This window comes from Podarcis muralis, chromosome Z, assembly GCF_964188315.1.
Source record: "Podarcis muralis chromosome Z, rPodMur119.hap1.1, whole genome shotgun sequence".
In the NCBI taxonomy this organism is placed as follows: domain Eukaryota; kingdom Metazoa; phylum Chordata; class Lepidosauria; order Squamata; family Lacertidae; genus Podarcis; species Podarcis muralis.
In genome coordinates this window covers 4,877,787-4,890,519 of record NC_135673.1, presented here as the reverse complement: position 1 = coordinate 4,890,519, position 12,733 = coordinate 4,877,787, and the positions used below count along the sequence as shown (strand labels likewise).

At 45.1% G+C, this 12,733-nt stretch overlaps 1 protein-coding gene across 3 annotated transcripts in view; it reads right to left on the bottom strand.

Moving 5' to 3' along the window:
- COL27A1 (collagen type XXVII alpha 1 chain) overlaps positions 1 to 12,733 on the bottom strand; it is a 256,136-nt gene that overhangs the window by 121,325 nt on the left and 122,078 nt on the right. For all 3 annotated transcript variants that reach the window (XM_077922728.1, XM_028714253.2, XM_077922727.1), the window contains exons 14-19: positions 11,819 to 11,863; positions 7,664 to 7,717; positions 6,473 to 6,517; positions 2,341 to 2,394; positions 761 to 814; positions 244 to 297 (exon numbers count right to left, since the gene is read on the bottom strand). In XM_077922728.1, coding sequence (XP_077778854.1) covers positions 244 to 297; positions 761 to 814; positions 2,341 to 2,394; positions 6,473 to 6,517; positions 7,664 to 7,717; positions 11,819 to 11,863 — 306 coding nt within the window. The remainder of the gene's footprint in view (positions 1 to 243; positions 298 to 760; positions 815 to 2,340; positions 2,395 to 6,472; positions 6,518 to 7,663; positions 7,718 to 11,818; positions 11,864 to 12,733) is intronic.

Genomic DNA, 12,733 nt, shown 5'->3' with positions numbered 1-12,733 from the left:
AGCATCTGGTTGGCCACTCTGAGAACAGGAAGCTGGACTGGATGGGTCCTTGGCTTGATCCAGCAGGGCTCTTCTTACATTCATTTTACTTGCCTTTTAAAAAAATGTAATAAGCAAGGGGGTGGGGTTCAGAGAAGTGGATGAATTTTAAGGAAGGAAGGATGACCAGCTCAGGATAGAATGCGGTTTAAGAAGAAACCAACTTAAAAAATGGCAAAGGAAGAAGCCATCTTGAACTCGTACCTCAGGGCCAGGCGATCCTGGAATTCCAACTGCACCTTTGTCACCGATCTTCCCCTGCAGAAAACCAGAAGGGGAACAATGATTCAAGAGAGGGCTTTTTAAGATTGAGGCAGTCAAGCTAGGTGCTCACCTATTGAAATGCTCCTACATAAAACATAAAACCAATATACCCTTCCACCTAGAAAACTAGCAGGTCAGGACTAGGTTTGCTTTCTACCTGGCTTACCAAGAAAATACTTTTTTCACGAGGACACATTCAATCACCTTTTATTTTCATATATTTACATACCACCTTTCTTCTCCCCAGTAATCCAGCCTTCCCCAATCTTGAGCCCCTAGATGTTGTTGCACTACAAACCCCAACACCCTCATCCATGGCCAATGGTCAGGAATGATGGGAGCTGTAATCCTAAAACAACTGGGGACAAGGTTGCTCTAGCCATTACACTGGTTCTGAGTAGTAGACTACTGGCAGAAGCCTTTATGAGTCAAAATGGAAACAGGAGCAGTTACTTACAGCGGGTCCTGGCTTTCCTCTGGCACCTGGCATCCCAGGTGAACCTTGGCTACCCTGAAAAACAGAAGAGAAGCTTCTAGAGGACAGCCCCAGGCAAGAATGTGCAACAGTCAGGGATGATGGGAGTTGTAGCCCAGCAAAATCAGTATGCTCCAGCCCTAAGCATGACAACTCACTACAAATTGGGGCCAACGCAATATGTTTTGGCACCTGAGGAGAACCACAAAATTATGTCCACACCCCCAGCCAGGGAAGAAAGAGTGGGTGAAGATCTACATCAGGAACAAGGGAGAGAATCAAATCAATCTTACCCAATGGTTGAAGTGGGAATCAGAGGCTGTCACTGAGGAAAGGGTGAATCATGCTGGGTGGGTGCAGAGCCCCAAAGACCCCAGAGGGTTAGCCCTTGCCATTTCCTCCCTAGGGGTGGGAGGAGACCAGTAGTGTCTCCTATTCTCCAAGAGGCTGCTATGGAGGTGGCATGGTGGGGTGGGGTGGGGTCTACCAAGGAGGCAGGAGATCAGCCTCCAAGGATCTCACTGCAGCAGCGAGTACCTGCTGCTCGAAGTGGTCACCTGACCTTGCCTCATTGGGTGGGTTGGCCCTGGTTCAGGCCAATGCTGATCAAGCATTGGCTGGGGAGGGTGCCCAATATGAATGTTGTCATCAAGGGGGCGGGACTTGTACATTCCCTCTTTGCCTGTTCAAACTGAATACCTGACAAGTGCTGCAGATTCTTCTGGAACTGCCTTAGGACCCAGGTAGCTTTCCAGACACAACAGACATACTGACCAGGCTAATGAGATTCCCCAGCTGCTATTACCAGTTCTTTAGATTGTTGAATAATTCATTGTAATCTTTTACTACTGCAGTTTTGATTGGTAACCACTTCGGTAGTCAGTGAATGAAAAGGGGCATAAAAATTATATGCACACACTTTCATAGAAAATGTAACAAGGTGGTAAACAACTTGAAAACACAATGCTGCAATAATAGCGTTAGTAAAAGCATCAGTACCAAATCAATAAAAATTGGTTGGTAAAAAAATCCTTGGTCCAAAGGACTGTCTACACAATTCCATTTTTAAAAGACATCTAAAAGAAAATAGGGGCAATTCCTGCCAAATATGTATTTGCAGTGAGTTCCGCAGGGCGTGACCTGCCATGTTAAAAGCTCTCCCGCCCAAAATAAATGTCCCATCAGAGGATCTCATTGATTAAGGTGAAACATTAATGTAATTATTATTAATCATGAAGATAATCTGCTTATTTGTATGCATGCTACTTTTTCATAAAATTCTGTCCAAAGTGGCTCAACAACAACACATCAAACAATAAATAAAGCAGTTCAGAAATAATAATTAATACCCGTTTTACAAATAGCATGCACACAAATGAGTCATGGCAGTCTAATAGCTTTGAATTGAAGAGAAGGTAATTTTAGTAATTTGATAAAAAAAAACCCAAGAAGTTTTAATTTGAAGGAAAGTGGGTTTGGAATGCAATAATCTCACCAAGGGCGGGTGGTGGGTGGGAATCAGGCGCAGCAATGCCTCAAGATTTATACTTAAAATCAGTTACCTTGTCTCCTTGGAATCCAATGTCTCCTGGCACACCAGGCACTCCCTGATCACCCTGAACACACACCACCAAAGAAAGTTACAACAGACATCATATCAGGGATAAAACACATGCCCAGGTTAATGGGAAAGGACTTGGTTTCACTGGAGCAGCAGAAATGTCATTTTCCAGGCTTGTTCAAGGCAGGAGTGGTGGCAAAAAACCCCAGAGCAAAACAGGACTTCTGAGCAAAGTTGGAGTTTTCCCACACCAAAGACAGGAGGACATAACTCATCACAAGGTTCTTCCTTGACAAATCACCAGTCAATTAATGGTGCACAAGAGTGCTTAGAAGTTGTCTAAACCCCTTCAAACAACCCCTTTTTCAAACAATCCAAATTGGTGGGTGACATCCTCCTCAGTCTTCCTAATACCTTGTGAAGGATGAGATTCTCTGTTGCAACTAGTCATGAGGGCTGCACTACAGTAGGGTCGCCATATAAACCAGAAAATTTCGGTAATGTCCAGGGATGGGGGCTAAATTCTAAGGAAATGGTCTGTTAGGCAAGCGTTCGCATAACAAGCAGACAATTTCCAGTGATTCCTAAGAGAAAATTTATAATGCATTCCTGACCATGGAATTTTGACCACGAACTGAAGAAAGGGCTGAGGAAAACCCAAGAAAACCCCCTGAAACCTTGCAAAAGACAAACAAGGAAGGAAAGACCACTCTCTTATCTGCTCTCTCTTCCTCCAACCCACCACGATATCTGGCAAAACGGCTCCAATGGACTAGCAAAACACAAAAAGTAAGTCTCGCTTAAGGCTGCTTATTTTGGTACACTACTACACGCAGGTCTGGTTGTTTGGATATCTGAAACTGCAGTGTGTATAGCAAGGTTTGGGTACTAATTCCTCGTGATCGGATAAGTGAATTTTTGCATGAGTGTTTGGATAGTGGGACTGTGTGTACATAGGATGTTCATACACACAACACATACCAAAAATTCTCCCTTTCAAGTAGAAAGCATAGCAGGCAGCGATTGGACCAACAATTCTCTCCCTGATCTTAGTTGACTTATTTGTGGGAGGTGGGAAGGGTGGACAATTTGAAAAGGGCCACCCCTGCCTGCATCATCAAGTAGTTAAGCCTATCAGTCCACATTTTGCTGTGGATGCAGACTCTTAGAATATTCTCACAGGAGGTGCTTATTCCATGTAAACTTACATATGCAGTATATTTTCCCCAAAAGCAGCAAGGCTTCTTCTTCTTTTTTGTCAGGCATTTGGAAAGAATTAGGCAATGCACGGCAAATTATTTACTCTCAAAAATATAAACAACTGAAGGAAATAGCTGCACTGCTGACAACTTCTTATTTTTATTAGAATTTCTAGGCCATCCTAACCCTGGCATGTGAGATGGCCTACAATTTAATACCCTTGTAAAATAGCCAATGAAGCCCTATTAAACAAAAAAACACAGTGAAAGTTATCACCTGTTAACTCTGGCCTCCCAAAGCTAAGCCTGCTAAAAGGATATGTTCACACATTCATGTGGACAACTGGATAAGCACAGCATCCAATGGTGGCCTTAGGGCCAGCCCTACCATGAGTCAAAGTGAGGCCTCAGGCAACAGATGCTGCAACGGGAAGCAGAGGCAAGGCATTGGAGGACTGAGCTGGGTGTGCCACCTCCAGGTGCTGTGGAAGATGTTGCTTGTCACCCGTGTTGAAGAAGGAGAGGGAGAGAGGGAGGGACCCATGAGGGTCCAGTTCTTCCTAGTACTACATGAGGATGGGACTGCTGAGTCCATCCTCTTCCATTCCTGTGCAGACTTTATATTATTGTTATTGTTTATTAAATTTCTACCCCACTCTTCAAGGCAGTTTACAATATAAAAACACAAAATAAATACCACAATAACAAAGAAAAATGCCCCTGCCCCGTCCCTGTCTAGCTACGCTACTGGGATGGAAGCAGACTAATTTATTACAAAAAATGAGTAGTTCTACAAACGCTTAAAACTATGGGTTGTATCCAACTAAGTTACACTTAAGAGTAGACCCACTGAAATGAATGGAATTAAAGTTAGTCATTAAAAAAAGTAATCAGTGGGTCTACTCTGATTGGGATGCAACCCAATCTTTGTCCTACTTGGAGTAGACCCCTTGAAATTCATGGACATGATGCTCTTAGGTACATTAATTTCAATATGTCTACCCTACTTCATACACAAATGTGCACGTCAAGTGACTGTCTGCCCCTAGAGAAAGATCTGGACTAGTCACTGCTGCAAACCATGGGGTTCAGTCTTTTGGGAACATCTGCTGCACAAGGAAACTAACTGGAGTAAAATAACTTGGAGATGTGTGTAAGATCCTCCGCCAGCAGAGCCACAATGCAGACACACAAAGGGCTGCATCGATTCTACAACACTCTGGTGGAAGGAGAGAGACATCAGCTCACGCCAAGCAGGATGTGGGATGCCCTCAAAACCTGTAAGTCCTTCTCCCAGAACTCTGCAAGTCAGCAAGAAGCAGCAGATGGAACAAGTTAGGTCCGGGGATGCTGATCTCATCTGATTTGAGTTAATAATTCAGAAAAGGTTGCTGGCTCCTGGCAGTACAGAGGACATTTTGAGTGCCATGCTGTTGCTGCTGCTGAGCCCGCATCCTGCGCTTCAGACCCTCTCTTGCACATGGGATACTCCCCCCCCCCCCACCTGGAGCAGAGTAAAGTTGGAGCTCTGTTCTGAATGATTCAGATCCCTCTAGCAGAAAAACCCAGCGGCATGGGGGCTTCTTTCAGGGGTGGGTGTGGGGCCCTTTTGCAACCCAAGGGCCAGATTCCCTCATGAGCAACCTTGTGAGGGCTGCATGCCAGAGGTGGCAAAAAATAATAATAATACACAGAGCAACGTTTGTACAGTTGGCTACATTCCAGTCATGCAGAAACACAGAGGTTTCAAAAGCCAGAAACAGGCAAGCAAAAGGCGCGATCGCAGTTCAAGAGTACATTCCAGTCAAGCAGAAGCAGTCAAGGGCTTCTGCAGTTGATCAAGGCTGGGTGAGCAGTGTGGCCTAGTGAGCACTCAAAGAGCCAGACAGAGGAGCTTGTCTATCTGATTAGCTGCTCTGATATATGGGTTTTTAAAATTTTAATGTTTTCCAATCCCATAGGTTTTACAGCATTTTTACGTTACTGGATATTTTACTGCATTTTATTCTTTCTTACTTCAGACATTCAAAAGTTATTATTTATTTATTTAAAAATAAAATAGATTATTGATTATCTAGTTTTTGTTCAGTTTTAGTTGCTGGGTTTTTGGAAACTGCTTTACGAACTTTCACTTCATGAAAAGCAATATATATATATACACACACATGAACAAAGAAAGTAGATATGCTCTCCAACAAAAAAAGGTTTCGAAAAATAAATATATATTCTACAAGATGGACCACAACATAAAAATAATGGGTGGGATCCTACTAAGTCATTCTTAAGAGCTGACCCATTGAAATTAATAGACTTAAATTTGAATGGGTCTACTTTGGGTGTGGCTAACATTGGATCTTATCCAATGTATATTTCACTGTGAAATTAGAATTGCAGAGAAAAATGATGGCAAAATGCATAATCCTAAAGTCTCTTGATGGAGAACAAATTGGTTGATCACCAAATATCTAGCTGTGCATATAAAACCCCAAAGGCTGTGTCTATCTAAGTTATAAGCAGAATAAACCCACTGAAACCAATTGGCCTAATTAATCATATTCATTAATTTCAATGGGTCTACTCTGAGTATACACTAAATAGTGCTAACGTTGTACACAACCCCATATTTCTTCCCCAGACAAGTGAACTGATTTTTGCCACCAAAAATGACCAAACAGCCCAAGATCATATTAAATTGTAAGACATTGTTACAGATCCATCCCCTTTAATTCTGGGAACCTTTCACAAAACAAGATGGGACCAAGAGTGTTAAATCTTTGTTTTTCCAGTATGTTCTAAACTTAGATATACAGATCATGAAAGACTGGCAAAGTAAGGGAGTTGCAAGTAATGAGGTATATATCACACAGTGTGAAGAAAACAGGGTCTTGCATGCAGAAAGAAAACAACAGTGCAATAAGGGAATATTCAGATCACCTTATCACCTTTCAGTCCACTCTCTCCAGGATTCCCCATCAGCCCCTAACAAAGAGAAAAGAGAGGGTGAGACCAAAGTGAAGTGAAGCATTGCCCTTCATCCCAAATCTAAGAGCCACGGAGTGTGAGGAGGCTGAATCAGGGCTCTCCTGAAATATAAGGACGATTCCCATTCACCAAACCATCCATGGAACACATTTGCTTCAGGAAATTCAGATAAAGAGGGGAACATAGAGAAAATATAGGGTTGCAGCCAATGTTAGCCCTACTCAGATTAGGCACACTGAAGTGTCTAGGTGAAGTGAAGTATAGGTGTGGCCAACTTAAGATACATTGGTTTTAATAGGTCTTCTCTAAGCAGAACACAGTTAGCTACAGTCCATTTCCTGGACAGTTTCCACTCCAGCTGGTCATTATAAAAACTAGTACACAACTTCCATTACTGGTGTCTGATTTTTTTTTCATTTTCCTCTTCCCTCCTTTTTTGTGTTGTGCCATTTAAGATTGTTTTAATGATGCTTCCCTGCTTGTGGCTTCAGGAGATGGGGACATATTCCATGGTCTTCTAATTCGAGGGTTGGAGTTGTGCTCCACCTTACAGATCACAACACACACTTCTGCATGCAGAACAAATTGTGGGTGCTGGGTTCAAGGGAACCCTAAAGAAAGAAGAATATGACTAAGGGGAGCCTATCTCAGACGATTTGAAAAACATATGAAGTTGCCTTATACCTTCGGCAGGCAAGTCATTGTGCCCATCTCCCCGCCTGTTGTCTACTCTGACCAACAGCTGCTCTTCAAGGATCACCCCATCACCTGCTACCTGGTCACATTTGGATTGGAGATTCCAGGGGTCATCTGCATGGCAAGCTAATTCTAACACTGAACTATGATCCATCTCATCTAGCATCTTCTGCTCTAGCCTTTGCTAATATGGTGCCCCCTCTAGGTGCTTTGGAGTACAACTCCCATCAGCCCTAGTAAGCATAGCTGATGGGAGTTGTAGTTGAAAGCATCTGCAGGACACTCCACTGGGAGAGGCTGGTCCACTCTGATTGCTTATGGCTCTGTGGGGTCTTTACCAGCCCAACAACCCAATATGGTCTTTGAGCGGCAACGCTGGGGATCAAACCTGTGACCTTGTGCTCTGCACCACTGAGCTATGGCCTCTGCTTATTGGAAGTCAGTCACCTTTAATCCTTTTGGTCCTGGAAAACCTAAAGGTCCAACTGCACCCATATCGCCCTGGTGAGAAAGAGAGAGAGAAGTGAGGTTAAGGATTGGAGAACAACAAAGCCTTCTGCCTCCTCTGAGGGCTGTCTAACTTTTGCTGCTAAGCAGTTTACTGCAAAGAGGAACAGTCAAGCCACAAGGACTAGAAACTTACTTTTTTTTAAAAAAGGTGCAGTTTAAACAATACCAAACTAGAGTATGCTGAGAATGTATTTCTGAATTCATCCATGGATAGCTCAATCTCGGGGTTGTGGGTTTGAGCCCCACACTGGGCAAAAAGATTCCTGCTTTTCAGGGGGTTGGATGAGATGACGCCTGTGGTCCCTTCCAACTCTACAATTTTATGATTCTACGTGGAAAAAGCTCAAGGTCATAAGGAAGGGTGGAATAGGAAACCTGCCTGAAACAGCAGACTTCAGACAGTGGACATTCCTAGCCCTGCCTGGAGATGCTAAGAACTGAACCTGTGACATTCTGCATGAAAAGCAGAAGTTCTATCACTGAGGAACAACCCTTCACTTAACAAAGAAAAGCCACAGTCCTCATGGCTCTGAATGAAGGGCTGCTTATACTGAGTCAGACCACTGGCCCAACTAGTTCAGTATTATCTACTCAAACTGGTAGCAGCTCTCCAGCTTTGGGGGTCATTCCCAGGCACACCTGGACACAACAGGGACTGAACCAGGGATGTTCTGTGTACAAAACATTAGATCTGCCACTGAGCTGTGGGTCCTCCCAGCATTGTGTGAATTACCCAGGAAAGGTACCAGAGTTCAACTGTTTCAAGGTCCCTGTTAAAGCAATCTCCTTCTTGCTTCCACACACACCCATAGAACGGAGCAAGCTAGCTCTGTGCCTTGAGTTCTTCTCTGCCCTGGATAAACAAACAGAGGAGCTGCTGGTTCTGCTAAGGGCATATTTCTGTACAGGGAGATCACACAGCCGAATGCACCATGTGAGCTTTCAGCTGCGGCTTTCAGCTGAAAACATATAGCGTTTTCATGCCCTGCAGCTTCATAGAGGGTCCTTGCAAGAAAGGGCTCGCTTCATAAAGCAGACCTGGATCACTCAGCTTGGACGGATGCGGCCAGCTCTGGTTACTGCTCACACCTTGCTCTGGTCGTGGAGGAACAGCACTCAATGCCAGCATGCAAAAGAGATAACTGGGTACCAAGCCCTCAGGATATCCAGAACCAAGAGGAGGGCATGGGCAAAGTCAACCACGAGGGGTGTTATGCTGAGCATCACCAGAAAGGTCTCTAGTGTGGTGTTAACGCTCAGAGTGCTGGACTAAGACATGGAAGACCCAGGTCTAAAGTCCGCACTCAGCTGTGCAACTCACTGGGTGGTGATCTTGGGCCAGTCACCTTATCTCAGTCTAACCTTCTTCACAGGATTGTTGTGAGGATAAAATGGGGAGGAGGAGAACCACATACACCACATTGAGCTCCTTGGATGGAAAATAAGTGGGGTATATAAGTGTAAAAAGTAAAATAAGTAATTTTAAAAAAGGCAACTCCAATGGTCCCTGACCATTGGCTATGCTGACTGGGGCTGCTGGGAGAAGAGGGACCTTAGAGAGGCCTTCCCATGGCTATTGTATGTAAACTGCTAAGAAGGGAATATCCACACTCCCTGATGCAGTATACTTATTTTTTTATTGGGGGGGGATGTTGCCTTATCTTAAAAGGGGGAGGCACTGCAAAACTGGAAAAGATGCAGAAAAGAGATCATCTGGTTAAACTGATTGATGGGAGAAATGAGACAGATACGAAAGAAGGAAGTTCCTTGAGCAGCGTGGATTTTTTTCTGTGGAATGAGGTTAGGCAATGGCCACAGTTTTGGATAGCTCTGCTGCAGGGGTGGGCAACCTGTGGCTCTCCAGATGTTGTCAGATTCTGACTCACATCATCCTCAGTAAGCAACATCTGGAGGGTCACAGGTTTCCCATCCCTGGACTCAGATAAATTTGCAGAAGAGGATAACCCTTGTCAATGGCCGCTAATCATGAGAGCTGCAGAAGCGGCACGCCACCAAATCACCAGATTTTAGACACCTTAGGGTAGTTTCAGTTCTCAGCCAGGAAAATGTACCATTTATAAAGTGCAAGAGCTGCTTCCCCTGACAACTCATTCAGGCCATCTCTGAGCCAAAAATGACTGCCACATTGTGGGCAGGAGGGTTGGGCTGTGGGGGAAGGTTGTAGCCTGGCAGCATAAAAATAAAAAATACTTGCAAGGTTGAATTATTACTCTGTAGGCACCTTTTTGCCATGCCCTGACTCCCCAATGTGGGACACACTCTAATCCAGAAGTACCCAACAGGGTGCCCTCCAGATGTTTTTGGGCTCCAAAACATAGTTGTTTTAACAACAACAGTGGAACATATAAGACAGGATTAGCATTCAGTAATAGGAGACTTCCAGAGAAAGTGTGTTATAACTTATGACAACACAGTGACACCTTCATTTGACTTAATTAAACATAAAGTATCCTCTCCAGAGAGAGACGTGGATTGCTGGGGGACAATAAACTTCATTACATTTATTGATAAATCTTGCAAACGCATGTAGCAAGCTGCATACTTATGGAAGGCTCACAAATACAACAAGGACACAACAGCATACTCTCATGCGTGATCCCCAGTCCTTATAGCCTAAACATGTGATGCTACCATATACTGTCAGACGATTGCCACATCCAGCCCAGAGTTGTCTACACAGACCAGAAACAGCTCTCCAAGGTCTCAACAAAATGTGGGTTGCTATTTTTGAGAGGAAAAATGCCTTAAACAAGGCCGGGCTTTTTGTCCACTTAACTCAAGCTTCTCTACTCTGACTGCCAGCAGCTTTCTCATTAACACACTACCTGCTCTTTTTAACTGAGAATGCCAGGGATCAAACTTGGGACCTTCTGCATGCAAAGCAGGAGCTCTACCACTACACTACAAGCTTTCCCCGAACTTTTAGACCAGCTACCTTTCACTGGTCTCAGCATCTCCAGTTAGAGGATCAGTGAATGGTGGGTCGTACCTTCTCTCATCCCCCTCCAAGAGTGCACAATGGTATACTTGTGCCTGGAGTGTTGTGTTTTAAGCCAATAAGGGAATTATATGTCAGAATGATCTTTCATACAGTCCTCCCCATATATATTTTTAATCCCTGCATGTGGAAAACCACCACATAAGAGAGAAAGCTAGGTAAGAACCTTGACAAGCTAGTTTTCTGAATGGTGGGATTTGTTGTGAATGGAGGAAAAACCAGCCAACCTGCAGTCGAGTGCACTACAACCCAGGCACATATTGACCACCCCAAGGAGGATTTAACACTTTGAAGAGCTGGCTGTATTGCATTGATGGGGAACCTGCCTCACGTGCAGAGATGTTACTGAATTACAAACTCCCACTACTCATTGGGCAATGCTAGCTGGGGCTAATGGAAGCTGTAGTCCAAGAACATCTGGAAGAGGACCACAGGTCCCTCCCCCCCACTGCTTCCCAGTGGTAACTGGTGCCCACTGGGACTGGTAGAGTGCAAAGACCAGCCATAGGCAAAGCAAGAGCCAACAGGCCGTTTGAGATGGACAGTGCAGTCCCCTAATTGCCCTAATGAACCAGCCTCCATTGAACTGCCCTGTTGCGAGGAACAGGCTGCACACACAACACACACTTAAAGCACATTCTGCCATCACCAAATAATACTGGGTGCTGTACTTTGTTGGGAGTGCTTGGAATTGTAGTTCAGAGGGAAAACTACAGCTCACGGGATTCTTTGGGTGGTGGAGCTGGTGTGCTTTAAATGCAGGGTGTGCTTTTTGCAGCAGTCTCAGCGGCTTCCTGCATGCAGGAGCACCTGCTAAGTAGCCTCCTCCTTCTCCCACCCCAGCAAAGGTAACTCAGTGCTGCTGTTTTCGCCCATTGTGTCAACGCTGCAGCTTTAACACTTCCCTCCCTTGCTTGCACGGACCTCCCCCGCCTCGCCCTGCAAGGGCAGCAGATTAAATCAACACAGTGCATTTCCAGGGGGCTCTTAGTGGTGCCTTGGAAAGAGTTAAAAAGAAGCAGCAGTGTCCCAGAGCCCCAGATGAAAAGCTCTCCTGTCTTTACCGTACTTACAACGAGTCCGTGAACTCCAGGAGGACCCGGGGCTCCCACGTCTCCCTAAAAGGAAACAAAGAGCAACACAGTTACAGTCTTTTTGTCAGTAAAAAGTGGAGATTCTTCTCTCCACACACCCCCCCCCGACTTAAAACGTAGAAGAAGAAGTGCCTCCGTGTGGTGAGGGCGGCAGGGGAAGGGTTAAGGGTGCCCCGCCCTCGGTGGGCAATCTAGAGCTTCCATCTTCAGCAAGCTTGTAAATAAAAGAGACCTCCTTGGAAGACACAAGGCTGCTTGTTCAAGACCGGCTTTCCTCTCCGCTCCCCCCCCCCCCGCCTCCCCCAAAAATGGGACAGGAGAGAAGAAGGATTTCACTGTGTGCTTTTGGAAAGGGGGGGGGCGGAGCAAGAGAAGGGTGCTGGACAAGGAAAGAAAGAAAGAGAATTTTCCACCATCAGTTTTCTCTTTCCCACCTGCAAAAACAACCCTCAAGAGTCCAGCACAAGCCTCTGCCTTGCTCACCTCAAGCCCTGTGGCTAAGAACTGGACACTACTGCTCCCATTTTACAGATGGGTGAACTAAGGCTGAGAGGGGGCAAATTGCTGGGGGGAAAGGGCTTGAGGTCCAACACATAGCAACAGGAGCGCCAGACAGAGGTGGCTTAGCCGGAGCAATAGCGATAGATACATATAGAATCTCAGAACCCTAGAGTTAGAAGGGATCACAAGGGTCATCTAGTCCAACCCCCTACAATGCAGGAATCTTTCCCCCAACATGGGCTCGAACTCACAACCCTGCGATTAAGAATATCATGCTCTACCAACTAAACTATAGACAAAGGAAGAGGTTCAGGAATTCAATCTTTCTCTCCATTCAGTGCTCAGAAATACACAGTAAGCAGTCTGGTGGGGCTTGGGGGGTCCCACTGGCTT